Raw genomic sequence first — 23,609 nt, 5'->3', positions numbered from 1 at the left:
CTGCAAAAAACATATGGGTAGAGGGCTTAAAGCTGTTGATACTGTGCCTTTATATGTGATTACATTGTATTCATCTTGACATCGAAGGGCAGCGTCTGCTATTAGTGATCAGTGTAAAAAAACAACAACAACAACAACAACAACAACATGTGCAACATGTGCATCCTGGTGTGGAGTCATAAAAAATATCATCCTGTTCATGGTGGATGCATGCAGGTAAGTGAAATTAAAATGACCCAGTGCAGCCTCTTCTCATCGTCAAAGCAGAGTGGCAAGTTTAGATGAGGCATTCAAAGACCCACCTGGGGAATTACACTGCTAAAATTCAGCTGAATGTTTTCAGAATCGAAAAACTGCAGTGTTGCCACATAGGAAAAGTTTGTATAAGTGTATCAACCTACGACTATGACTGTGCCTCCACCCAGCACCCAGTGCAACACCACCATCATCAAGTTTGCGGATGACACAACAGTCATCAGACTGATCACTGGTGGGGCGGAGACAGACTACGGGGAGGAGGTGGCTTAGCTGGTGTCCTGGTGCCACACAAATAATCTCTCCTTAAACAATGAGAACACTAAGGAAATGATTATTAGCCCGAGGAGGAAGAAAGACCAGCACAGCACACTTCACATTGGTGAAACACAGGTAGAGTGGGTGAAAACCTTTAAATTCCTCGGCACCCACATCAGGGAGGACCTCTCCTGGTCTCACAACACCCAGCACATTGCCAAGTACAGCAGCGGCTGTACTTCTTAAGAAAGCTGAGGAAATTTGGACTATCCTGTCCACCAAACTCCTCAGCAACTTCTACAGATGTACAGTAGAGAGCATCCTGACCAGTTCCATCACAGTGTGGTTTGGAAACTGCACGGTACAGGAAAGGAAGGCTCTCCAGCGTGTGATTAAAACTGCACAATACATCTGTGGCGCAGCCTTCCCATCACTTCACAACATTTACAACACCCGGGCCACAAAGAGGGCACACAACATCACCAAGGACACTACACACCCCCCAGCACACACTGTTCACACTGCTACCGTCTGTCAGACGCTACAGGAGCGTGAAAGCCAAAACAGCCAGACTTAAAAACAGTTTTTATCCACAGGCCATCAGGCAGCTGAATGACTCTGTCCCATGACAACTCCATATACAAAACCACTGAGCACTGGGAACTTTGCAACATGTTTAATACTGTAAACTATATTTGCACTCTGTACATATCTTCAAAATCCAATATATATATTCAATATTCTTATTGTCCTTCAGTGCCTTCTGCTGCATGTGAACATTGCACATGCTAACATGCTTGTTATTTATCTATTTCCTTCTAAGTATATTTTATATTTTTGTGTTTATATTTTTGTGTGAGGGGAAACTTGCAAATTAAGAATTTCATTGCCTGGTGCAAACTATGTGTATATGACAATAAAACATCTTGAATCTCAAATCTTGAGTCAAGTTTTACACAAAGATATATTACATACACACAAATGTAAGAGGGACATGTTGTAATGTTGTAATCAAAATAAAGCCAATTTTACAATGCTATCAAGTGTCAAGGTGTATCTCTTTGTCTGCAGTGTTCCTTGTTTGTCTTGGAATATTCCATTTTGGAGATGTACCTGAGACGAAAGGCACTGGCTGAGTTACATAATATTTATGATTTACCTGCTTAAAATGCTTAAAATTATTTGAATAGTTCTATGTATTATCTCATGTTATGTATAGGTGCAGTGTAATAAAAGCCCATTGCTGCAAATCCAGCAGTACATCTTGATATTTCATTGTATTTCATCAATTTGTCAATTTAATCAATCTGCTTAAAAAGCCATGCTCCTTTGAGCATTCCCTGTGAAAATGGCTTCTTGTCAGCCCTCTTTAGGTTTTTTGCACAATCCAGGAAATGTGTGTAGCAACACCCACTGCAGTGTGCAGGAGATCTGTGAAGATATTCAGCCCCAAACATAAATCAAGAAAACACACAGGAATGACTTCAAACCATCACTGTCAGTCATACCAACCATTCTGCAAAAACCCATATGGGAAGAGGGTTTAAACAGTTGATACTGTGCTTTTACATGTGATTACATTGTATTCACTTTGACATTCAAAGGTCATCTATTAGTCATCAGTGTAAAAAAAAAGAAAAACAGATTCCAGATTTGGTAGTGTGCAACATGCGCATCCTGGTGTTGAGTAATAAAAACTATCATCCTGTTCATAGCGGATGTATGCAGGTAAGTGAAATTAAAATGACGTAGTGCAACCTCTCTCATCGTCAAAGCAGAGCGGGAACTTAACATGTGTGATAACAGACAGATGAGACGCTAATACAGTCGGATCCGCTGCACAGGTAGGAGGAGGTTTGTTTTACATTTTCGGTTGTTCAGACATCAGAGTTTAAAGCATTTATTTTGTGTATCTTCATTTAACTTTTCCCTAATTATTGTTGATTTCATTAAATTGCTACATTTATCTTGACTCAAACAAAGGTATTTAAGTATCTTGACAGATAGATAGATAGATAGATAGATAGATAGATAGATAGATAGATAGATAGATAGATAGATAGATAGATAGATAGATAGATAGATAGATAGATAGATAGATAGATGAAAATATATATTCTAAAATTGGTACTGTGCAACATGTGCATCCTGGTGTGATCATAATTGGTTTTTGAATTAAAAATTTAAATTAAATTGTCAAAGCAGCGTCGCTTGAGACCTTTATGCTGAAGGGTGCACAGGTGACAGTGAATCTATCAGCCACACCTACAGGTCTGGAGAGGACAAATCTTTTGGTCATATAAAGCTGTGCCTGTATTTCAAGTGTATGCATGTGGTTACAGTCAGACCTGCTGCTTGTAAGGTCACAGCTAGGACAAACAAAACAAACCCCCCAAACAACTCAACTAAAAAGGAGTTTCCTCTGTGTTTCCTAAAAGATTAGAAATCAAATTCTTAGACAGTTTGGAGTTACATAGACTCTTCACATTGCGGACATTTGCAGTAAAAGAGAAAAGAAACTCCCTTCCCACTTTATCCAATGAAGGCAGAAAACTCCAGACAGTGGTGGCCCTCTCTGCTCATGAAGGCTCACAGAGCAGGATCCTCCTGTCTGCTGTCTGGCGATGACTTCTGCACATTCATGGGGTGCTGTAGAAAGAAGGTTGCTGACTGCAAAACAGGCAGGAAGTTGACTAAAATGACAACAAGTCAGTTTAAACAATTCTCACCATGATTTCACAGAGCGCCACCCTGGTTATCATTAAAATGTTCCAAATACTCCTGATCTGTTTTGTAACAGGAAGGGCTAAAATCTGTTCTATGTGCAGGTAAAATGGAGAAAATGTTTCCCAATTTTCATTTGCATCTGCAGAACAAATACAAATCTGGTTGAAAACGGGCAGATTTGCTGTTTGCTATCAACACTCTCTACATGGAAATTTGAACGTTGCATGATGATTACCTCTGAATTCTATTGTTGGGTTATGTTTTATAGTTTACTTCCAGAATGGATGTGTCTACATCACCCGTCTTTTCTTGTTTCCAGGAGCAATAACAGAACTCACATTGTACAAACATCTCAGTTGAAATCCTGTCTCAGAGAATGAGGCTAGTGAAACGACGCCTCCTGAAATTGTTGCTGCTCAGTGTTGTACTGGGCTCACTATGCATGCTTCGGGTCAGTCGCCCCAAAATGAGCTGGAATCCAAGCTACATTATGGGATACAGCTGGCTGGAGTACACAAATGAGGATGGCGGCCCAGAGAAAGTGTGTAACTGTTCTGCTATCCTGCGGGGAGAGACGGGAGCACTTGAGCAGGCCAAACTACTGACCATCACTAAAGACTTCAAGGAGAGTGTTCAGATCCCTGATGAGTATTATATCAATGCAACTCAAGACTGCAGGTGAGTTGTTTAAAACCACAAGTTTGAGTCATTGTGTTACTCTATATAAAAGGAACCTTTTATGTTCGTTACCAGCTCTGGACTTTAGACTATAGTCTATCCAAATGTTATCAGACGTAATGGATCAAGTTCTGTTAGTTTAATGATTAATTTAGCTGTGAGAGTCAAAAAAATGTATCCAATATTTAGAGTTGCTTCTTTCATTATAAGAACAGCTAGAGGACATCAGAGAGGAAATCTGTCAAGATTGAAGAAGAATGTGGATTCAACATGACAAAACTATATAGATGACAGGAAATAAAAAAAACATAATTGGTCCCCTTTAAAGTGCTTAATTTAACTGAAATATTAGTCAGAATACATTTCCTGTAATATTTCTTGTATTTACAGTCAATTCAAGTTAAGCAGGAAATACTTACCATACCCACTGAGCCAGGAGGAAGAGGACTTCCCTCTGGCATATTCTATGGTTGTCCATCATAAGGTATGCAAATTCTGAAGCCTAAATTTGAATTCAAATTAAAAAATTTAACTCAGCTTGGTCTTAGATAAATAAACCGGAAAGCCTGCATTTCAAACTGTATGTTTGCAGTTTGAAAGAAGCATTTTGGAGGCAGGCGTTCTATTGAAAGTTGCTTGAGTGCCCCTTTAAATATTTCCCAATTTTCTTTTTAATCTATTCTATTTATTGGTTTATTTTAACCAGGACAGTGTACATTAATCAAACATTCTTGTAAATTCATCAGAGTTAGCCAGAAGGCTATTTTCCATCCATTGCCCCTGGAAACTAACTCATGTGACATATACAAAAAAAGATTGAACTCATTGGTTTTTTCATGTATTCTAGGTGCAGAACTTTGAGCGACTGCTTCGAGCCATCTATTCACCTCAAAATATTTATTGTGTCCATGTGGACAAAAATTCAGACACCTCATTCTTCTCTGCCATCATGGGCATTACTTCCTGTTTCCCGAATGTCTTCATGGTCAGCAAGCCTGTGAGCGTGGTCTATGCTGCCTGGCCACGAGTCCAGGCTGACCTTAACTGTATGGCTGATCTTTATGACGCCAGCACAAGATGGAAATACTTCATCAACCTCTGTGGTCAGGATTTCCCACTGAAAACCAACTTGGAGATTGTACAGATGTTGCGTTCACTGAGGGGCGGTAACAGCATGGAGTCGGAACAAATCGGAAGAAAAAAGTGGAGGGTGACAAATTCTTTCCAGATAGTTGATGGACAAATCCAGGTACTTCTTTTTGGAGATTTTACAATGTGGTTGGTTCAGATTGACCTTAATGACGGTCAAAAACATTAACTTAGTCTTTCAACTGTCTCAGGCAACAGGAAAGGAGAAGGACCCACCTCCATTCAACCTGCCTATTATGTCAGGAAATGCCTATATTGTGGTGAGCAGAGGCTATATCCGCAGCGTGCTGGAGGACAGCCGAATACAGGCTCTAATCGAGTGGGCCAAAGACACCTACAGTCCTGATGAGTTCCTCTGGGCAACTATTCAACGGATCCCTGGTGTCCCTGGATCAACTTGGCCCAACTCCAAATATGACATGACAGACATCAATGCTATTGCACGGCTGGTGAAGTGGTGGTCGCATGAGGGGCCACAGGGTTCACTGGATGCAGTGTACCCAGAGTGTCATGGCAACCATGTCCGGTCAATATGTGTGTATGGTGCTGGAGACCTACCGTGGCTGCTTAAACAACATCACCTCTTTGCCAATAAGTTTGACACTGACACAGATCCCATTGCTGTCTACTGCTTGGAGAAGTACCTGAGACAAAAGGCACTGGCTGAATTACATTGGATGTAGATCGAGATTTTGTTGCACAGATAATTAAAATTATTCTATTCCTGCAAAGTAAAGTGATATATATATATTTTTACACAACAAAATAATTGATTAGTGTGATTATAAGATAAACAATCATTATCTTTGAAATGGTCATTGGAAGGTCTGTACTTTCTGCAGGACATCTAAATGTTTTTTATTTCCGATGCTGGCAGGTTGGATTGGCTGCAGAACGTGTGGAGCAGAGCTCAGAATGACAAATCTGTAGTTCAGTCAGTCTTGTGCAGTTAAGTTACACATAAGGTGAATGTCATGTCAAATACTAAATACTTACCTGTGCACTACTTCAGGACAGAGTACCAGCTAATTTCTCACCTCTCCAGCAGGTGTCACTATTTCTCAAGTTTGGCCAATTAACTTGAGGTCAAGTTGCTATAAATTAAGAATGTGCTCCACAATTTCCACAAACAAATAATTTTTTTCCACCTGTCCTCTGCGAAGTTTTCCGACACATCTGTCTCCCAACTTTGTCTCAAACCTTCCAATGATAGTTGTAGTTGTATTTGCACTTCTCCAGTAACAGATGCTTCAGACTATCTTTCAGGTGAGTGCTCGTCCATGTGGAATGATGGCACTTAGGCAACAATACTGATTCCTCACTTTCATACTTTGTTTTTTTTAAATTATATTTTTTATGTTATTTTTTTGTTTTTGTCTAACTTGTATTCTATTTCCTGTGATGTTGCACTAAATATAGTTGCACTGTTAATTCCGTTGTATGCAGACTTTACAATCACAATAAAGCCATTCTTTGTTCTGTATTCTGTAATATGGCCACATGTCAGCCAAGAATAAATGAGTGACTGTGAATGAGTGAGTGAGTGCTTGAAATCTTTATTTTGAACATATACTTGTTTTTAGTCGGTATACAAATAAACTAAGAAAGGAGTAGTGCAGATCAAAAAAGTCAATTCTAATTACATGTTGCAAAAGTAGGTGGAGGAAATGTGAATTTATCTTATCACTCCCCCTCTTCATTAGTCTTTGGTGAATTATTCATCATTGGCTTCCTTATCTAATCTGTACATAAAACATACATTTGCGATATATAAGTACATTCATATGTACATAAACATATAAACCTATATTTGTAATTTATCACCAAATATGTCCTGTAAAATATGATTCATTCATAAACCATCTTGTGAATGAATATAATGTTTTCATTTGTCTTCTATAAACATATACTATTCCCATAATTAATTACAAATGTCATAATAACTCAAGTAAGTTTGTATTCTCAAAGTCGTAATGCATCATGTGGCTCTGAGCAGGTAAATCTCTTACAGAGAGGAGCTGTGCTCCAGGCTGAGCAGGTTTAATTGGTGAAATATGCTGATAAACCAGATCAACTGCAACCAGCAGGTTTAGAGACGTCAGGCAGCAGTTAGAGACCATTCAGATCTGATATGACGCTGGTAAAGTCACAGTATGCTGTAAGCTGAACTTTGCTACTTAGAGAAGAAATAGTGATAGAGGCGAATAGTGAATGGCCAACTGGTGTATTTTTGGGTTGGGTTTGTGTTCGAAAATGTAAGATAACGGTTCATTACAGACGTTAATGAGAATTCAGAGGGAACAAGGAGTGAATATATTCATAGGGCTCTTTTTTACCCACAATAAATCACATATTATGAGTTATCTTAGTAGAAATAGAGTGAAAGATTACTCATTACACTCCTTTTTAGTTACTTACAAAAGAAATGCCCAAACAATGTATATAGAGCAACTTCACGAGTCCATTTCTATGAGTATCACGACAAATGTCACATCGTTGTTTCTTGTTTAGAGGCTTATTATTATAAATCATCACAACATGAAAAGCGCTTACTGAACAGTGGAAAATTTGCCAATTCAAAACAATTACAATCATACAGCCTTTTTATCATCATCAAAATATGCATAAAAATTGCTCAACAAAAAGAGTCACACAGAACTCCACCCCTTTCCGTTTAAGTCATGTCCTTGTACAGTTCCCAATGTTGGGCCTGCATTTCTGGTTTAGAATACAAAGGAGGGAAGTGATGAGGAAATATCACTCCAGTCAGATGTGCTGCTTACAGAGTCACAGGTAGGAGGAAGTTTTTAACATGTTCGGTTGTTCAGGTCAACCAGAGATAAAGCTTAAGTTTGTGTATCTTTATTTATTGCTAGATTTGTCTTGTCTCATGTGAAGGTCTTTAAGTATCTTGTGCTCTTGATGTTAAAACAGAGCGTGACACAGAGAGGCAGATGAAGGCAGCGTACCAGAACATTGTGGTGAAGAGGGAGTTAGGAAAACCACAACATTGCTCTGCATCTCCTAAAAGATTAGAGATCACATTTCTTTTTTTAAAGTTTAGAGTTACATGAATTTTAAAAGTGACATTTCTGTGCTGCAGAGCTGCATCGGTGCTTCTCTCATCAATTTGTGTACATAATCACTGAATGGAGGGTATTTTTTAGTGCAGCCACACCGTTAGTTTGGTCTCTAATCTACGCCTGACTCTGGTGTAGATGACGTGCTTCCTGGTCCTTTGTGTCAGCTGCTGGGATTAAAACATGGTCAAGATGCCAAAAAACTATGGTCGGATATGTAAATTCACTTATTTCACATTATACAAAAAAAGTAATAAAAAAGTAGACTACCATGATTCCACATAGCGCCACACACATCGTCATTAAAATGATTCCAACACTTTGTCTTCACTTGTGATGTGTTTCGTAACAGAAGCTAAAATCTGTTCTATGTGCAGGTAAAATGGAGAGAAAGTTTTCCAATTTTCATCTACATCTGCAGATCAAAATACAAATCTGGTTGAAAATGGGCAGATTTGCTGTTTAAGTCAACATTCTCTGCATGGAAATTTGAACTTTGCATGATGATTACCTCTGAATTCTATTGTTGGGTTATGTTTTATAGTTTAGTTACAGAATGGATGTGTCTACATCACCCGTCTTTTCTTGTTTCCAGAAGCAATAACAGAACTCACATTGTACAAACATCTCAGTTGAAATCCTGTCTCTGAGAATGAGGCTAGTGAAACGACGCCTCCTGAAATTGTTGCTGCTCAGTGTTGTACTGGGCTCACTATGCATGCTTTGGGTCAGTCGCCCCAAAATGAGCTGGAATCCAAGCTACATTATGGGATACAGCTGGCTGGAGTACACAAATGAGGATGGCGGCCCAGAGAAAGTGTGTAACTGTTCTGCTATCCTGCGAGGAGAGACGGGAGCACTTGAGCAGGCCAAACTACTGACCATCACTAAAGACTTCAAGGAGAGTGTTCAGATCCCTGATGAGTATTATATCAATGCAACTCAAGACTGCAGGTGAGTTGTTTAAAACCACAAGTTTGAGTCATTGTGTAACTCTATATAAAAGGAACCTTTTATGTTCGTTACCAGCTCTGGACTTTAGACTATAGACTATCCAAATGTTATCAGACATAATGGATCAAATTCTTTTAGTTTAATGATTAATTTAGCTGTGAGAGTCAAAAAAAATGTATCCAATATTTAGAGTTGCTTCTTTCAATATACGGGAAAACGTATTTTTATTCTTGCTGGGATCTTGGCCAGCACATAGAGTTTGTGAGTACTGTCACATCCTCGGTCCAGTGTGCTGACAGTATAGCGATATGTGGCACTGAAAGAGATTTGTTTGGGCCTCACTGACTACTGTCCAACAACACAACTTTATTCACTGATCTTGGTGGTCATATTTTATGGAGTAAACATACGTGATTTACAGAGTTCCCTGTTGCAGCCGTTTAGCTCAGTTAGCAGCTACATATAGTTGGACTAGGATCTTAAAGACTCCACTCTGACTGGGAGAGGTTTGCCTCTAGCACAGCAGCTTTGGACCTCTAAGAGTAGCAAGTTTTCAGGATTGGGGCCCAATGTGGAGAGTCGGGTAATAGGACTACTACATGCACAGCCAACTCAGTTAATGGCAACTAATGTTACAATAAGCAGTTAGTTTTGCAACCAGCTAAGCTATTTGTACATAAGGAAACTTCATAAATCACAGAGTTGAGGCAGAACAGCTAGAAGACATCAGAGAGGAAATCTGTCAAGAGTGAGGAAAGTTGTGGATTCAACATGACAAAACTATATAGATGACAGAAAATAAGGAAAGCATAATAGGTCCCCTCAGTGTGATGAATTTAACTGGAATCTTAGTCAGAATACATTCCCTTTATTATTTCTTCAATATTTTTCATTTACAGTCAATTCAAGTTAAGCAGGAAATACTTACCATACCCACTGAGCCAGGAGGAAGAGGACTTCCCTCTGGCATATTCTATGCTTGTCCATCATAAGGTATGCAAATTCTGAAGCCTAAATTTGAATTCAAATTAAAAATTTAACTCAGCTTGGTCTTAGATAAATAAACCGGAAAGCCTGCATTTCAAACTGTATGTTTGCAGTTTTGGAGGCAGGCGTTCTATTGAAAGTTGCTTGAGTGCCCCTATAAATATTTCCCAATTGTCTTTTTAATCTATTTTATTTATTGGTTTATTTTAACCAGGACAGTGTACATTAATCAAACATTCCTGCAAATTCATCAGAGTTAGCCAGAAGGCTATTTTCCATCTATTGTCCCTGGAAACTAACTTATGTGACATATACAAAAAAAGATTGAACTCTTTGTTTTTTTTCATGTATTCTAGGTGCAGAACTTTGAGCGACTGCTTCGAGCCATCTATTCACCTCAAAATATTTATTGTGTCCATGTGGACAAAAAATCAGACACCTCATTCTTCTCTGCCATCATGGGCATTACTTCCTGTTTCCCGAATGTCTTCATGGTCAGCAAGCCTGTGAGCGTGGTCTATGCTGCCTGGCCACGAGTCCAGGCTGACCTTAACTGTATGGCTGATCTTTATGACGCCAGCACAAGATGGAAATACTTCATCAACCTCTGTGGTCAGGATTTCCCACTGAAAACCAACTTGGAGATTGTACAGATGTTGCGTTCACTGAGGGGCGGTAACAGCATGGAGTCGGAACAAATTGGAGAAAAGAAGTGGAGGGTGACAAATTCTTACCAGATAGTTGATGGACAAATCCAGGTACTTCTTTTTGGAGATTTTACAATGTGGTTGGTTCAGATTGACCTTAATGACGGTCAAAAACATTAACTTAGTCTTTCAACTGTCTCAGGCAACAGGAAAGGTGAAGGACCCACCTCCATTCAACCTGCCTATTATGTCAGGAAATGCCTACATTGTGGTGAGCAGAGGCTACATCCGCAGCGTGCTGGAGGACAGCCGAATACAGGCTCTAATTGAGTGGGCCAAAGACACCTACAGTCCTGATGAGTTCCTCTGGGCAACTATTCAACGGATCCCTGGTGTCCCTGGATCAACTTGGCCCAACTCCAAATATGACATGACAGACATCAATGCTATTGCACGGCTGGTGAAGTGGTGGTCGCATGAGGGGTCACAGGGTTCACTGGATGCAGCGTACCCAGAGTGTCATGGCAACCATGTCCGGTCAATATGTGTGTATGGTGCTGGAGACCTACCGTGGCTGCTTGAACAACATCACCTCTTTGCCAATAAGTTTGATACTGACACAGATCCCATTGCTGTCTACTGCTTGGAGAAGTACCTGAGACAAAAGGCACTGGCTGAATTACATTGGATGTAGATCGAGATTTTGCTGCACAAATAATTAAAATGAATCTATTTATGTAATATAAAGCAATACATTATTTTACACAACAAAATAATTGATTAGTGTGATTATAAGATAAACAATAATCATCTTTGAAATGGTCATTGGAAGGTCTGTACTTTCTGCAGGATATCTAAATGTTTTTTATTCCTGATGCTGGCAGGTTGGATTGGCCACAGAACGTGTGGAGCAGAGCTCAGAATGACAAATCTGTAGCTCAGTCAGTCATGTGCAGTTATGCTACAGATAAAGTGATTGTCATGTCAAATGCTAAACACTTACCTGTACACTACTGCTGGATTTTCATAGGTCGGCCTCCTCTGCGTGATGATAGGAGATATCTGAGGGGCGTCCCTCTCCGAGGTGAAGTTCAGGGTATCCAGCAGTAAGCTTGCAGTGTTTCACAATGTCGTCGCTCAGAGCTAGACACGCAAATTGCTCTGTTGTTGGTTGTATAAATCAACATAAGTGCCTATATTCTGTCCCAGCTACAGAACAATAAAAGAGACAGTGGTTGTGTTTCATTTTTAACGACAACGTGCCGGCTAGGCTTCCTGTTAGTTTGCATGTGTGTGCTAACCACTTCACGTCGGACTGCTTCAGTAACGAGGGTCAGAACAAAGCTGGCTTTGCCTCAACACTGACCCTTGTAAAAGGATCAGTCCCACCAAACGGGGCCCAGTAACTGCAGCCGAGCCACAGGTAAGTTTCACCGCGGTTTGATAGTGTTTAAAGTTGCCTACGAGTATGGTGAAGTCAGCTGGAAATTTGCTAACTAGTTAGCTACGCTTCAGTCCGCTATGCAATTGCGTTTGAAGCGAGTTTAACGTTAATAATATTACGATGGAGCTTGGTTGTCACAGTAAATAGTCTGGAAACATGTGCAGACTGGAGACAAAGACGATGCCAACAGTGTCTAAGAGTTTGGAGACTGTGTTGGAGACAAACACAACTTTCGTTAGCTCTTATCCATTAGCTACATGGTAGTAAATGTAACAACATATAGAACAAACTAACATTATTCAGACACACTAACCATTCTGAAATGTCCTGTTGCAGCCGCAGAGTCTGTATTTCTTCAGGAGCCTCTCCTTCTGGGTCCGATTCTGGGTCCGATTCTGGGTCAGACTGGTATGGTTCAACGACAGCATCTCGGCGAGCCATAGCGATACATCCACCCAAACATTAGCGCATGCTACCACTCGCATAAGCGCCATCCTCTCCCCAAGAGGTGCGTAGCAGGTAAGACAGGTGTTGACAGATGGTGCTCATTAGCATTTAAAGGTGCAGGCACAGAAACAGCCTGCTCTCAGTAGAGCTATTCAGGACCACGGATGGGTTTGGGGTAATACATTTCGAATACAATGTTGTTGGACCTCTGACAGAAGTGTGAAATTTATGAAAAACAGTATAATATGGGACCTGTAAAGCTAGTATACTGTTTTCTTTCGTCTTTTACAAACAAATACTCTTCCTATAATTAATTACATATGTTATAATAACTCAAGTAAGTTTGTATTCTCAAAGTCCTAATGCATCATGTGGCTCTGAGCAGGTAAATCTCTTACAGAGAGGAGCTGTGCTCCAGGCTGAGCAGGTTTAATTGGTGAAATATGCTGATAAACCAGATCAACTGCAACCAGCAGGTTTAGAGACGTCAGGCAGCAGTTAGAGACCATTCAGATCTGATATGACGCTGGTAAAGTCACAGTATGCTGTAAGCTGAACTTTGCTACTTAGAGAAGAAATAGTGATAGAGGCGAATAGTGAATGGCCAACTGGTGAGTTTTTTGGGTTGGGTTTGTGTTCGAAAATGGAAGATAATGGTTCATTACAGACGTTAATGAGAATTCAAAGGGAACAAGGAGTGAATATATTCATAGGGCTCTTTTTTTACCCGCAATAAATTACATATTACTAGTAGTAATAGAGTGAAAGATTACTCATTACACTCCTTTTTAGTTGCTTACAAAAGAAATGCCAAAACAATGTATATAGAATGACTTCACATCAGCCCATTTCTATGAGTATCATGACAAATGTCACATTGTTGCATCTTGTTTAGAGGCTTATTATTAGAAATCATCTCAACATGAGAAGCAATTACTGAGCAGTGGAACATTAGCCAATTCGAAACAATTAAAATTGATATAGTCTTTTTTATCATCATCAAAATATATGTGACAATCTGTCCCTGTTTTCTCAACAAAAAGAGTCACAGAAAACTCCACCCCCTTCGGTTTAACTCATGTATATTGCATAGTTCCCAGTGCTGGGCCTGCATTTCAGGTTTAGATTCCAAGAGAGGGGGCAATGAGGAATTACCATTCCAGTCAGATGTGCTGCTTACAGAGTCACAGGTAGGAGGACGTTTTTAACATGTTCTGTTGTTCAGGTCAACCAGAGTTAAAATTTATGTTTGTGTATCTTTCTTTGTTGCTAGATTTGTCTTGTCTCAAGCGAAGGGCTTTAAGTATCTTGTGCTCTTGATGTTAAACACGAGTGTGACACAGAGAGGCAGATGTGGTGAAGAGGGAGTTAGGAAAACAACAACGTTGCTTTGCATTTCCTAAAAGATAAGAGATCACATTTATTTTTTAAAAAAGTTTAGAGTTACAGGGATTTTAATTGAATTTAATTGACATTTCTGTGCTGCAGAGCTGCATCGGTGCTTCTCTCATCAATTTGTGTACATAATCACTGAATGGAGGGTATTTTTTTGTAGAAAGAAGGGAGGGGATTGCTGACTGCAAAACGGACAGGAGGTTAACTAAAAGGAAAACCTTGTTTACAGCAACTTTTAAAAATGTATGAAGCATAACTTGTGGACAGAGAGATCTGGGAGTCAGAGTCAACATCAGAATAAGAATGAATATTAGTGAAATTAACTCATTTATTTGCAGCTGACTTGGTATTTTTCTTCATCACAAGGACTAAGGTGATTTTTGGAGAGTTTCCTTTCTATGAGGGTTAAATGATGACCAGATAAACCAGTGATCATGAATATGCAAATTTTAAAAATACTCTGATTTATCGTATTTTTGTCACAATGAACAGGTACAGTATCGCATGCCTAAAAAATACACAACAAAATCAATCAGTCAAATATTCAAAGTGAAAACTGTATCATTCACATCGTTGTGACCACTCATTTAACATTCGCCAACTGACAAAAAGATCATATTATAATGCGAGAAGATGATGAATTTTAATATACGTGTTTGATGCTTAATATCTCATTAATAATGCTTTCACTGATGTCTAATTAAGATAGTCAACCACAAAAATGACAGATTTGCTGTCAACACTCTGCATGGAAATTTAAACTTTGCATGATGATTACCTCTGAATTCTATTGGTGGTTATGTTTTATAGTTTAGTTACAGAATGGATGTGTCTACATCACCCGTCTTTTCTTGTTTCCAGAAGCAATAACAGAACTCACATTGTACAAACATCTCAGTTGAAATCCTGTCTCTGAGAATGAGGCTAGTGAAACGACGCCTCCTGAAATTGTTGCTGCTCAGTGTTGTACTGGGCTCACTATGCATGCTTTGGGTCAGTCGCCCCAAAATGAGCTGGAATCCAAGCTACATTATGGGATACAGCTGGCTGGAGTACACAAATGAGGATGGCGGCCCAGAGAAAGTGTGTAACTGTTCTGCTATCCTGCGAGGAGAGACGGGAGCACTTGAGCAGGCCAAACTACTGACCATCACTAAAGACTTCAAGGAGAGTGTTCAGATCCCTGATGAGTATTATATCAATGCAACTCAAGACTGCAGGTGAGTTATTTAAAACCACAAGTTTGAGTCATTGTGTAACTCTAAAAAGGAACCTTTTATGTTCGTTACCAGCTCTGGACTTTAGACTATAGACTATCCAAATGTTATCAGACATAATGGATCAAATTCTGTTAATGTAATGATTAATTTAGCTGTGAGAGTTGAAAAAAATGTATCCAATATTTAGAATTGCTTCTTTCACTATAAGCTCATGGGGAACAGTACTTTTAGACCCTCATGCATCACAGAAAGTAACTACAAGCGTCTGGCCTCTAAACCGGCTTGAAAGCCCAGTGCTCTTGCTGGGATCTTGGGCAGCACAAAGAGTTTGAGAGCATTGCCACATCCTTGGTCCAGTGTGCTGACAATATAGCGATATGTAGCACTGAAAGTGATTTGCTTGGGCATCACTGACTACTGTCCAACAACACAACAGTATTCACTAAGTAATGGAGTAAACATATGCGATTTACAGAGTTCGTTGTTGCAGCTAGTTAGCTCAGTTAGCAGCTAAATATAGCTGGACTATTATCTTGAAGCCTCTTCTCTGACTGGGAGAGGTCTACCTCTAGCACAGCAGCTTTGGACTGGGGTCCAGTGGGAGGAGTCTGTTTATAGGACTGCTACATACGCTGTCAACTCAGCTAATGGCAGCTAATGTTACAGTTAGCAGCTCGTTTTGCAACCAGTTAAGTTTTTTGTTCATACGGAAACTCCATAAATCACAGAGTTGAGGCAGAACAGCTAGAAGACATCAGAATATAAGGAAAGCGTAATAGGTTCCCCTAACGTGCTGAATTTAACTGAAATCTTAGGCAGAATACATTCCCTGTAATATTTCTTTAATATTTTGTATTTGCAGTCAGTTCAAGTTAAGCAGGAAATACTTACCATACCCACTGAGCCAGGAGGAAGAGGACTTCCCTCTGGCGTATTCAATGGTTGTCCATCATAAGGTATGCAAATTCCAAAGCCCAAATTTGAATTCAAATACCCACATTTCACTCAGCTTGGTCTTAGATGAATACATTGGAAAAACTGCATTTCAAACTGCAAGTTTGCAGTTTGAAAGAAGCATTTTGGAGGCAGGCAGTCTACTGAAAGTTGCCGGAAAGCCCCTTTAAATATTTCCAAAAATAAAACAAACTCATGTGACATATACCAAAAAAAGATTTAACTCAGTATATGCAACATACACAAAAATAACTGAGCTTTTTTTTTTTTTCATGTATTCTAGGTGCAGAACTTTGAGCGACTGCTTCGAGCCATCTATTCACCTCAAAATATTTATTGTGTCCATGTGGACAAAAATTCAGACACCTCATTCTTCTCTGCCATCATGGGCATTACTTCCTGTTTCCCGAATGTCTTCATGGTCAGCAAGCCTGTGAGCGTGGTCTATGCTGCCTGGCCACGAGTCCAGGCTGACCTTAACTGTATGGCTGATCTTTATGATGCCAGCACAAGATGGAAATACTTCATCAACCTCTGTGGTCAGGATTTCCCACTGAAAACCAACTTGGAGATTGTACAGATGTTGCGTTCACTGAGGGGCGGTAACAGCATGGAGTCGGAACAAATCGGAGAAAAGAAGTGGAGGGTGACAAATTCTTTCCAGATAGTTGATGGACAAATCCAGGTACTAAGACACAGTAATTTTGTCATTGCAGAAACCTTGTTTCGAGATGGACATTAATGTCTGTCAACATCATATAAATTGTTTTTTTTTCAACTCTCTCAGGTGACAGGAAATGTGAAGGACCCACCTCCATTCAACCTGCCTATTATGTCAGGAAATGCCTACATTGTGGTGAGCAGAGGCTACATCCGCAGCGTGCTGGAGGACAGCCGAATACAGGCTCTAATTGAGTGGGCCAAAGACACCTACAGTCCTGATGAGTTCCTCTGGGCAACTATTCAACGGATCCCTGGTGTCCCTGGATCAACTTGGCCCAACTCCAAATATGACATGACAGACATCAATGCTATTGCACGGCTGGTGAAGTGGTGGTCGCATGAGGGGTCACAGGGGTCAATGGATGCAGCGTACCCAGAGTGTCATGGCAACCATGTCCGGTCAATATGTGTGTATGGTGCTGGAGACCTACCGTGGCTGCTTGAACAACATCACCTCTTTGCCAATAAGTTTGACACAGACACAGATCCCATTGCTGTCTACTGCTTGGAGAAGTACCTGAGACAAAAGGCACTGGCTGAATTACATTGGATGTAGATTGAGATTTTGCTGCACAAATAATGAAAATGAATCTATTTATGTAAAATAAAGCAATACATTTTTTTACACAACAAAATAATTGATTATTGTGATTAATTGCACATTATCAGGCCCAGCACTACCGATCTTTATTCTTCTCTAAGTCTTTTCTTTGTTGCCATTACATTCAAATGTGTTTTCAAGAAATTACATCCCATCTGAAGATACTGAACCTTGAACTTGCTCCTGATGTGCAGTTGGCACCTTGCATGGCAGCCTCTGCCATTAGTGAAGGGCCCTGCGATGAGCTGGCATCTTGTTCAGGGTGCTGCCCTCGCACGGAGACAGCTGGGATTGGATCCAGCACAAACCCCCGTGACTCCATAACAGGGATAAAGCGGTTGCAGACAGTGGATGGATGGATGGATGGATGGATGGATGGATGGATGGATGGATGGATGGACATCCCATCTGTTGATGATAACTATGTAATGTTCATCCGCTGTTGAGCCAAACTCTTTATTCGGCTGACAATGAATGTAGCCGTTCACAACGACTGCACAGCATGTAGCCTTTGGATCAATTAAGAAGTGACTGAGCGATGTACTATCTAACTGTAGTGAGTAGCAGGCTATGCCTCAGTCTGTGTCCTTGTTCAACCAGTGCACAAAAGGATAACTTTTGCTGACAATAATTCAATGTTATCTGATGAAGACTGAATCTGATTATTTTTCAGTGATTATTGACTTCACTCAATTTTATTTGATTCATTTGGAGTCAGGTCTTTTTTCATACCAGTTGTCAACACACATTTAGTCAGACATACACCTATTAAGGCCAAAAATACAACCTAAATGTGTCTAATTACTCCATGCAACTCTTTACCATGTTGGTCATCAGCTCAGTCCATTCTGTAAAACAACACAGGTTACATGATTTCCAGTGTCTCAATATTATTCTGCATCGTCTCAATATTATTCTGCATCCTGTTTTTTTTCTTGTCAGACTGACCCATAAACTTGTTTTTTTTCCTGTTTTTTTCCTTTTCATTGCACTACAATATACATGATAGAGTTTGTCTGCTTTTGTTAATTCGAGTGTATCTGTCCCTTATGGAAGACCTGAGAGGGAAGAGAGAAACTTATTTTTCTGGTGCTCCATTTTCTAAGTTCTCACGGCATGAAAACTTTCCTGCTTCGGTAACACATTAACCTCAACACTGACATTAAATACATTAGATACAATAGATAAAAATACTCTCCGGTGGCTACTTTCCCTTCTTTGACATTGTGGACTGCTCAATGTTATGTGGTTTTGCCACCGGGCTGCTTCTGCAGGGGCAAAAAATACAAATGAGGGGGCAAAACTAAAAGAAAAAAGGATTAATTCATTCTCTCTTCAATGTTAAATATATAAACTTAAGTCAGTGAAGTCGGTCAACTGATGTCAACTTTTAATTATTATGCAGTGTGCAACATATACATTGTTGTGTATGGTATATATTTTGGTGCGGGGGAACACATCTTTAATGAGGTAAAACATCTGACATATTTTAGAACCAATGAATTCCTTGCAAGCAACAAAGAAATGTGTACAAATATATAAGAAAAAAGCTACTAAAAGTAGACACAGCCCAACCTGCACAGTGGGGAGCCTTTATACTGTAACTCTCAAACCATCAGGCAACATGTATATTATCTTCATCGCTTCCTAACAGTCTCGCTCTTCATCTCTCTCTCTCACACTCACACTCTCACTCATTCACACACTCACACACTCCTAATAACCATCACAAAAATTACCAATTTTGGGCGAGTAATCGTTCCATTTCGGAGCAATCTCAAACGGTAGCGACTGAGAGCATGCAACACATTACTGCAGCTACAGATAACTGCTATTTTTGCTACCTTCTTTATGATACGATGTTTCACAGTGATATACAGTGTTAGTAGAACAGCCTACAGACAGCCTTTTAAAGATTGTATGAGATTTTTTTTTTTTTTTTTTTGAATAAGACGGTGACATAATGTAAAAGTAGCCGCCTTCAACGTTGTAAACATTTCAAAAACCAGCTGAGACATTCTGTTTCATGCCATTACGAAGTGACGAGGTTACAGGTTACTGTACAATAACTATTTCAGGTGCGGATCAAATTCAGGTAAACACTGACTCCCCCAAATTAAATAATGTGTCCTTTTCACAACACAATCTATTGTCAGAGTTAGGGTGTATTAACATCCCTTTGAGGGCTGTGATACAACTTCTGTTGACATGTATTTGGTTATAAGGTCAAAGAGTCACGAGCCTATGGCTTCAGAGACACCATACTTATCATGGGTTACAAAAGGTACAGATGGCAACTGACAGGGTGGATTAATACATGAATATAACACAGAAATTCCTCCAATGTGAATTACGTGAAAAAAACTAAGTACTGTTCAACTTAAAAATGAAGTCAAAGAAATCAAATGATACCATTCAGAATGGGGAACACAATCAAGTGCTGTAAAACATACGGTAGTAAAGGATAAAGCATCTTCCCTTCAGCACAGTGACAGTCTCCACACTGTAAATACAGTATTATGTTCGACACCCTCGTGTTGGTTCGTTCCTCAGTGGACAAGCAACTGCCTGATGTTTTGTACAACAGCATCTTCCTCTCTAATCCATCTCCAGTTGTTGGCGTTAACAACTATGTGCCGTACACATCATGCTACAGGCTGGCTTATATTCAGGTACGCTGCGGTAGAGTACAGCAAGATGCTGTAAGGGGAGGAGATTGGCAGCAGTCAGGTATCTTGTGAGCGTCAAACGACGGAGCTCCCCGTCTTGTCGGCTCTGAGTGGGAGAGAGGACAAAGAGAAGGAACTGTTATCAGATTTTTTCAGTAAATGGCAGTCATGGAGTGAACACGTGCAGATGCAGGCACAGTTGCAGATGATTTCAGGACATGAAATGTGCCTACTGACATTCCAAGTATACAATATGTTGTTTTTTCTGTAACTGCAACCAGGCAAAATCAGCATTTGTTTGATGTTTCAGTTTGCACCACAGTCATTGTCAGTCATGGCCAGCAATGCCACTGTTTTTGCACAGCAGTTATGTGTAAACTGTGTCTTGATCTCTGCGGTGTCAGCATGCAGCTTATTGTCAAAACTCGGCTCTCATTTCTGCCTTTGTCTCTGTAAAGATCACTCACAGAGAGGAAACTATAGCCCACTACTTACTTAGCTGCCGTGTCTTGCAATTCTGTATCCAGTCTGGTTTAGCATTGGGTCAGAAGGCAAAGAGCAAAAGTTAGTGAGTAAGTTAAACAAGTGAAGTGGGGATGACCATGTTGTCAGTACACATGCAGCTGCTGGGGATTAGTAGCCTGTATCCACATTGCCAAACGATGGTAAATGGGAGGAAAGGAAAACAAGCGTCTCTGAGGTGGGGAGTGCTGGAGGTCAAAGGAGAAAGGCACAGATGCACTGCAATGCATAGGGTGAAATCATATTCCGACAGTAAACCATTCAGAGGAGTCAATATTTTAGCCATAAACACTCAGCTACACACCTTATTTTGTTGTTTATAAGCACTAGGACGATGCCAATATTAAGTGTTGAGGCATGGCACAAAGCATCTCAACATGGCCCCTTAAATAATGGATAGGGTTAAAGCTCTCACATTTCTCTTCTCTTCTCCACTCGATTTCCACTAAAGCATCAGCAAGTATGTAATTGTGACCCTTTTTTCCTTCTCACACCGTAAATCTGGATAGAAATGTCTAAAAGAGAATCAAATAGACCTTAAAGGGCACGTGTCATATTTTACATGATATTCTAAGTTCAACAGAGACTGTTCTCAACAGATAAACAACAGGATTGGTCAGCTGATGTAAAGGTTAGGTTATCCTGATGAGCGACCAGTAGTCATGTACATGACTGTTCTCTCAGAAAAGTAAAAGTGGTCTTGACGTTATTAGTAACTGAACAACTACAGTAAATTCCGGGTAGAAAACAGGCTAATTAATTAACATTGGTGGTTTATTTCTGCTGTTAGTTGTAACATTTAAATATATACAGTTAAACACTGTGGTCTGACCTATCTGATGCCTCCAATGCTTACTTCAGTTGAGGCACAACAGTGACATCTTACTCCTAGTTTTGCGTAAATTCAAGCTGTCATTTTCTGTAACGGGTAAATTATGTCTCCAAACTGAGATATGACTGCACTAAACATACGTTTTAGATGAAATAACATCATAAAAAGCACAATTAAATAATATATACGGTAATATATGATAACCCAGAAGTTATTGTAGTATTGTAACATTGTGATTTCGTCTAGAGCGCCACAAAAAGTCTCAGGGACATCAGAGTCCGGAGTTTGTGTCCCCTCTTGTACCAGCGCTCAGTGTTGTTTTCTTTTTGCCATGGAGTCTTATCTTAATCCTAACCCTTGACTAACTCAGTTAACTTTTCCTAAACAAAAATATAGACTTATTATTAGACCATAACCCACCGAAGGGCACTTTGTTTTCCTTATGCAAATGAAAGAACACTATAAAGACCATGTGATCTTGAGATAACGCCATTACAAGTGTGTCCTGATGTAAACGGTATATAACACTGTGATCCTACCTTCTCACTGAGGTTATACCGCACAGTGAAGAAACAAGTGATAGTGAGGCAGAGTGGATGTAACAGAGACACCATTCACCCAATTACAAGACACTGTAACGCTGTTAAACCTAAGATTATTACGGGCTCCCGCAAAACTCTTCGGAAGTCTTTGTTAGCCAGCTGCAGTTTAAATAATGTGCCTCATATTCTTTCACATTGTGGGGAATATTTTGCTGCCAGCTATGAGAAAGTCCACTGAAACTCCTTGCAACTGTTCATGCAACTGCAAAACTGGTGTTTTCCAAACTTTTCATTACACTTAAATCCCAAAGTAGCAAATGATCAGACCAGCTGAGTACATATTGGGAGTGACTGCATTTGTATCTGCTTGTTCATGCAAGCTACCGCAGGGTGTTTACTGGGTTTCCACTAAAATGTCACATGTGATAGATGAAATGAACCAGTTTACAGGGACGGCCACGTCACAGACTCAAGTTAGATAATCGGTATCGAGCTTAATTTGTGTTGGGTAAGGAGACAGCCAAAGGTCAGACAAAGGTTAGTCCCAGCATGAGGAAGTTCACAGCAGCTTGAGGGATTTTTCTGGGAAGAGTCTACACAACCAACTGAACAATGCAGGCATATTAGGTGAGTTACCTCATGCATGCAAATTTGTGTATACCCCTCTCCTCGTCATACCTTAGGGCACAGTGAGAGATGTAATATAAGCATGTCTAATTGAGGCACTAGAATAAAAGTTTGTAATGTGACTCTTCCGAAGCCACACAGTGTGCATTTCATGACGAATCTGCTTTAAAAAAAACAAACATCTGGCTCCATGACATGATTACATCACAAACTACAGTATTTGTCACGGAGCATGTTTAAATAAAACACACAAAAATATATACAGATAGTTGCGGGTCCAGAGATAACATCAGTCATGCCTCATGCCTGCGCATATACAACATGTACATGGATATGATCAGCTGCTGGAAATAGAAGCCTCTGTTCATCTTAGCTTCTACAGACTTAACAAGTTCTTCCTTTCACTGGCAAAGATGAATTTGCATATAACAAATGCACTGATAACACAAGTCGCCCTATGCTGACGATGGCAGACCATTTCCTAAAATAGACAATAAGGGCAAAGACGCCCGACAGACTGTATTAACTTGAATATTTTGAAAGCTCACAGTATGTCACTGTGCAGGTAGTAATGTTTCCACCTTGCATGGCAACCAAAAAATGAAAGTGCGAGTTCTATTTTAAACGCAAATACACGCTGACTCACTTTATGATGCTGGGTGGGATGTGGACATACTCCATTGGGATGATTTCACCGAGCTCCTGCAGGCTATTCACATACTTGATCTTGCTGCTGAACTTGGAGCTGTAGAAAACAGAAATCGCAAACGTTTGTCTCAGTGATGTTCTGATTCAAGATGTTCCATTTTTGGTGGTGTCAAGTGTCAAGATAGATCAGTAAGTACGCTCGTAGAAGGGGATAGTGAAATACTGTTTCCTGAAAAATGTGCCAGTGTTG

General features: G+C 40.0%; 4 protein-coding genes across 7 annotated transcripts in view; 3 read left to right on the top strand and 1 right to left on the bottom strand.

Moving 5' to 3' along the window:
* The first annotated feature begins 2,339 nt into the window (after positions 1–2,339).
* Positions 2,340–6,573, top strand: LOC119020260 (beta-1,3-galactosyl-O-glycosyl-glycoprotein beta-1,6-N-acetylglucosaminyltransferase-like). The gene is made up of 5 exons (XM_037099512.1): positions 2,340–2,357; positions 3,560–3,918; positions 4,309–4,402; positions 4,766–5,167; positions 5,259–6,573. Exons 2-5 carry the CDS (start codon positions 3,617–3,619, stop codon positions 5,748–5,750), a joined length of 1,290 nt encoding a protein of 429 aa, XP_036955407.1. The 5' UTR covers positions 2,340–2,357; positions 3,560–3,616; the 3' UTR covers positions 5,751–6,573.
* A 1,221-nt stretch (positions 6,574–7,794) lies between these two features.
* Positions 7,795–11,906, top strand: LOC119020259 (beta-1,3-galactosyl-O-glycosyl-glycoprotein beta-1,6-N-acetylglucosaminyltransferase-like). Of its 3 annotated transcripts, none has more exons than XM_037099511.1 (5): positions 7,795–7,860; positions 8,743–9,101; positions 10,001–10,094; positions 10,445–10,846; positions 10,938–11,906. In XM_037099511.1, the coding sequence occupies exons 2-5, from the start codon at positions 8,800–8,802 to the stop codon at positions 11,427–11,429; spliced, it is 1,290 nt and encodes a 429-aa protein (XP_036955406.1). In that variant the 5' UTR covers positions 7,795–7,860; positions 8,743–8,799; the 3' UTR covers positions 11,430–11,906. The 3 variants fall into 3 exon arrangements, 2 of the variants coding, with proteins under 2 accessions (XP_036955406.1, XP_036955405.1); XR_005075256.1 differs by lacking the exon at positions 7,795–7,860 and having other exon boundaries at positions 8,418–9,101; positions 10,938–11,567; positions 11,620–11,905; XM_037099510.1 differs by lacking the exon at positions 7,795–7,860 and having other exon boundaries at positions 8,418–9,101.
* Positions 11,907–12,138: 232 nt separating this feature from the next.
* Positions 12,139–17,800, top strand: LOC119019681 (beta-1,3-galactosyl-O-glycosyl-glycoprotein beta-1,6-N-acetylglucosaminyltransferase-like). Of its 2 annotated transcripts, XM_037098477.1 has the most exons (6): positions 12,139–12,158; positions 12,516–12,698; positions 14,883–15,241; positions 16,104–16,197; positions 16,479–16,880; positions 16,983–17,800. In XM_037098477.1, the coding sequence occupies exons 3-6, from the start codon at positions 14,940–14,942 to the stop codon at positions 17,472–17,474; spliced, it is 1,290 nt and encodes a 429-aa protein (XP_036954372.1). In that variant the 5' UTR covers positions 12,139–12,158; positions 12,516–12,698; positions 14,883–14,939; the 3' UTR covers positions 17,475–17,800. The 2 variants fall into 2 exon arrangements, with proteins under 2 accessions (XP_036954372.1, XP_036954371.1); XM_037098476.1 differs by lacking the exons at positions 12,139–12,158; positions 12,516–12,698 and adding an exon at positions 12,716–13,816.
* Positions 17,801–18,887: 1,087 nt separating this feature from the next.
* The window catches only part of LOC119019680, a 38,358-nt gene continuing 33,636 nt past the window's right edge, over positions 18,888–23,609 (bottom strand). Inside the window, exons 17-19 of the mRNA XM_037098475.1 lie at positions 23,358–23,456; positions 20,684–20,716; positions 18,888–20,294 (exon numbers count right to left, since the gene is read on the bottom strand). Coding sequence (XP_036954370.1) covers positions 20,264–20,294; positions 20,684–20,716; positions 23,358–23,456 — 163 coding nt within the window. The 3' untranslated portion in view covers positions 18,888–20,263. The remainder of the gene's footprint in view (positions 20,295–20,683; positions 20,717–23,357; positions 23,457–23,609) is intronic.

Source organism: Acanthopagrus latus, chromosome 5 (genome assembly GCF_904848185.1).
Source record: "Acanthopagrus latus isolate v.2019 chromosome 5, fAcaLat1.1, whole genome shotgun sequence".
In the NCBI taxonomy this organism is placed as follows: Eukaryota; Metazoa; Chordata; class Actinopteri; order Spariformes; family Sparidae; genus Acanthopagrus; species Acanthopagrus latus.
This window is presented reverse-complemented; position numbering and strand designations above follow the sequence as displayed.

Coding starts and splice junctions, on each gene's coding strand:
- LOC119020260 (XM_037099512.1), top strand. CDS start 3,617: ATGAGGCTAGTGAAACGACGCCTCCTGAAATTGTTGCTGCTCAGTGTT. Junction 3,919..4,308: donor AATGCAACTCAAGACTGCAG/GTGAGTTGTTTA, acceptor TTGTATTTACAG/TCAATTCAAGTTAAGCAGGA. Junction 5,168..5,258: donor TAGTTGATGGACAAATCCAG/GTACTTCTTTTT, acceptor CAACTGTCTCAG/GCAACAGGAAAGGAGAAGGA.
- LOC119020259 (XM_037099511.1), top strand. CDS start 8,800: ATGAGGCTAGTGAAACGACGCCTCCTGAAATTGTTGCTGCTCAGTGTT. Junction 9,102..10,000: donor AATGCAACTCAAGACTGCAG/GTGAGTTGTTTA, acceptor TTTCATTTACAG/TCAATTCAAGTTAAGCAGGA. Junction 10,847..10,937: donor TAGTTGATGGACAAATCCAG/GTACTTCTTTTT, acceptor CAACTGTCTCAG/GCAACAGGAAAGGTGAAGGA.
- LOC119019681 (XM_037098477.1), top strand. CDS start 14,940: ATGAGGCTAGTGAAACGACGCCTCCTGAAATTGTTGCTGCTCAGTGTT. Junction 16,198..16,478: donor CAATGGTTGTCCATCATAAG/GTATGCAAATTC, acceptor CATGTATTCTAG/GTGCAGAACTTTGAGCGACT. Junction 16,881..16,982: donor TAGTTGATGGACAAATCCAG/GTACTAAGACAC, acceptor CAACTCTCTCAG/GTGACAGGAAATGTGAAGGA.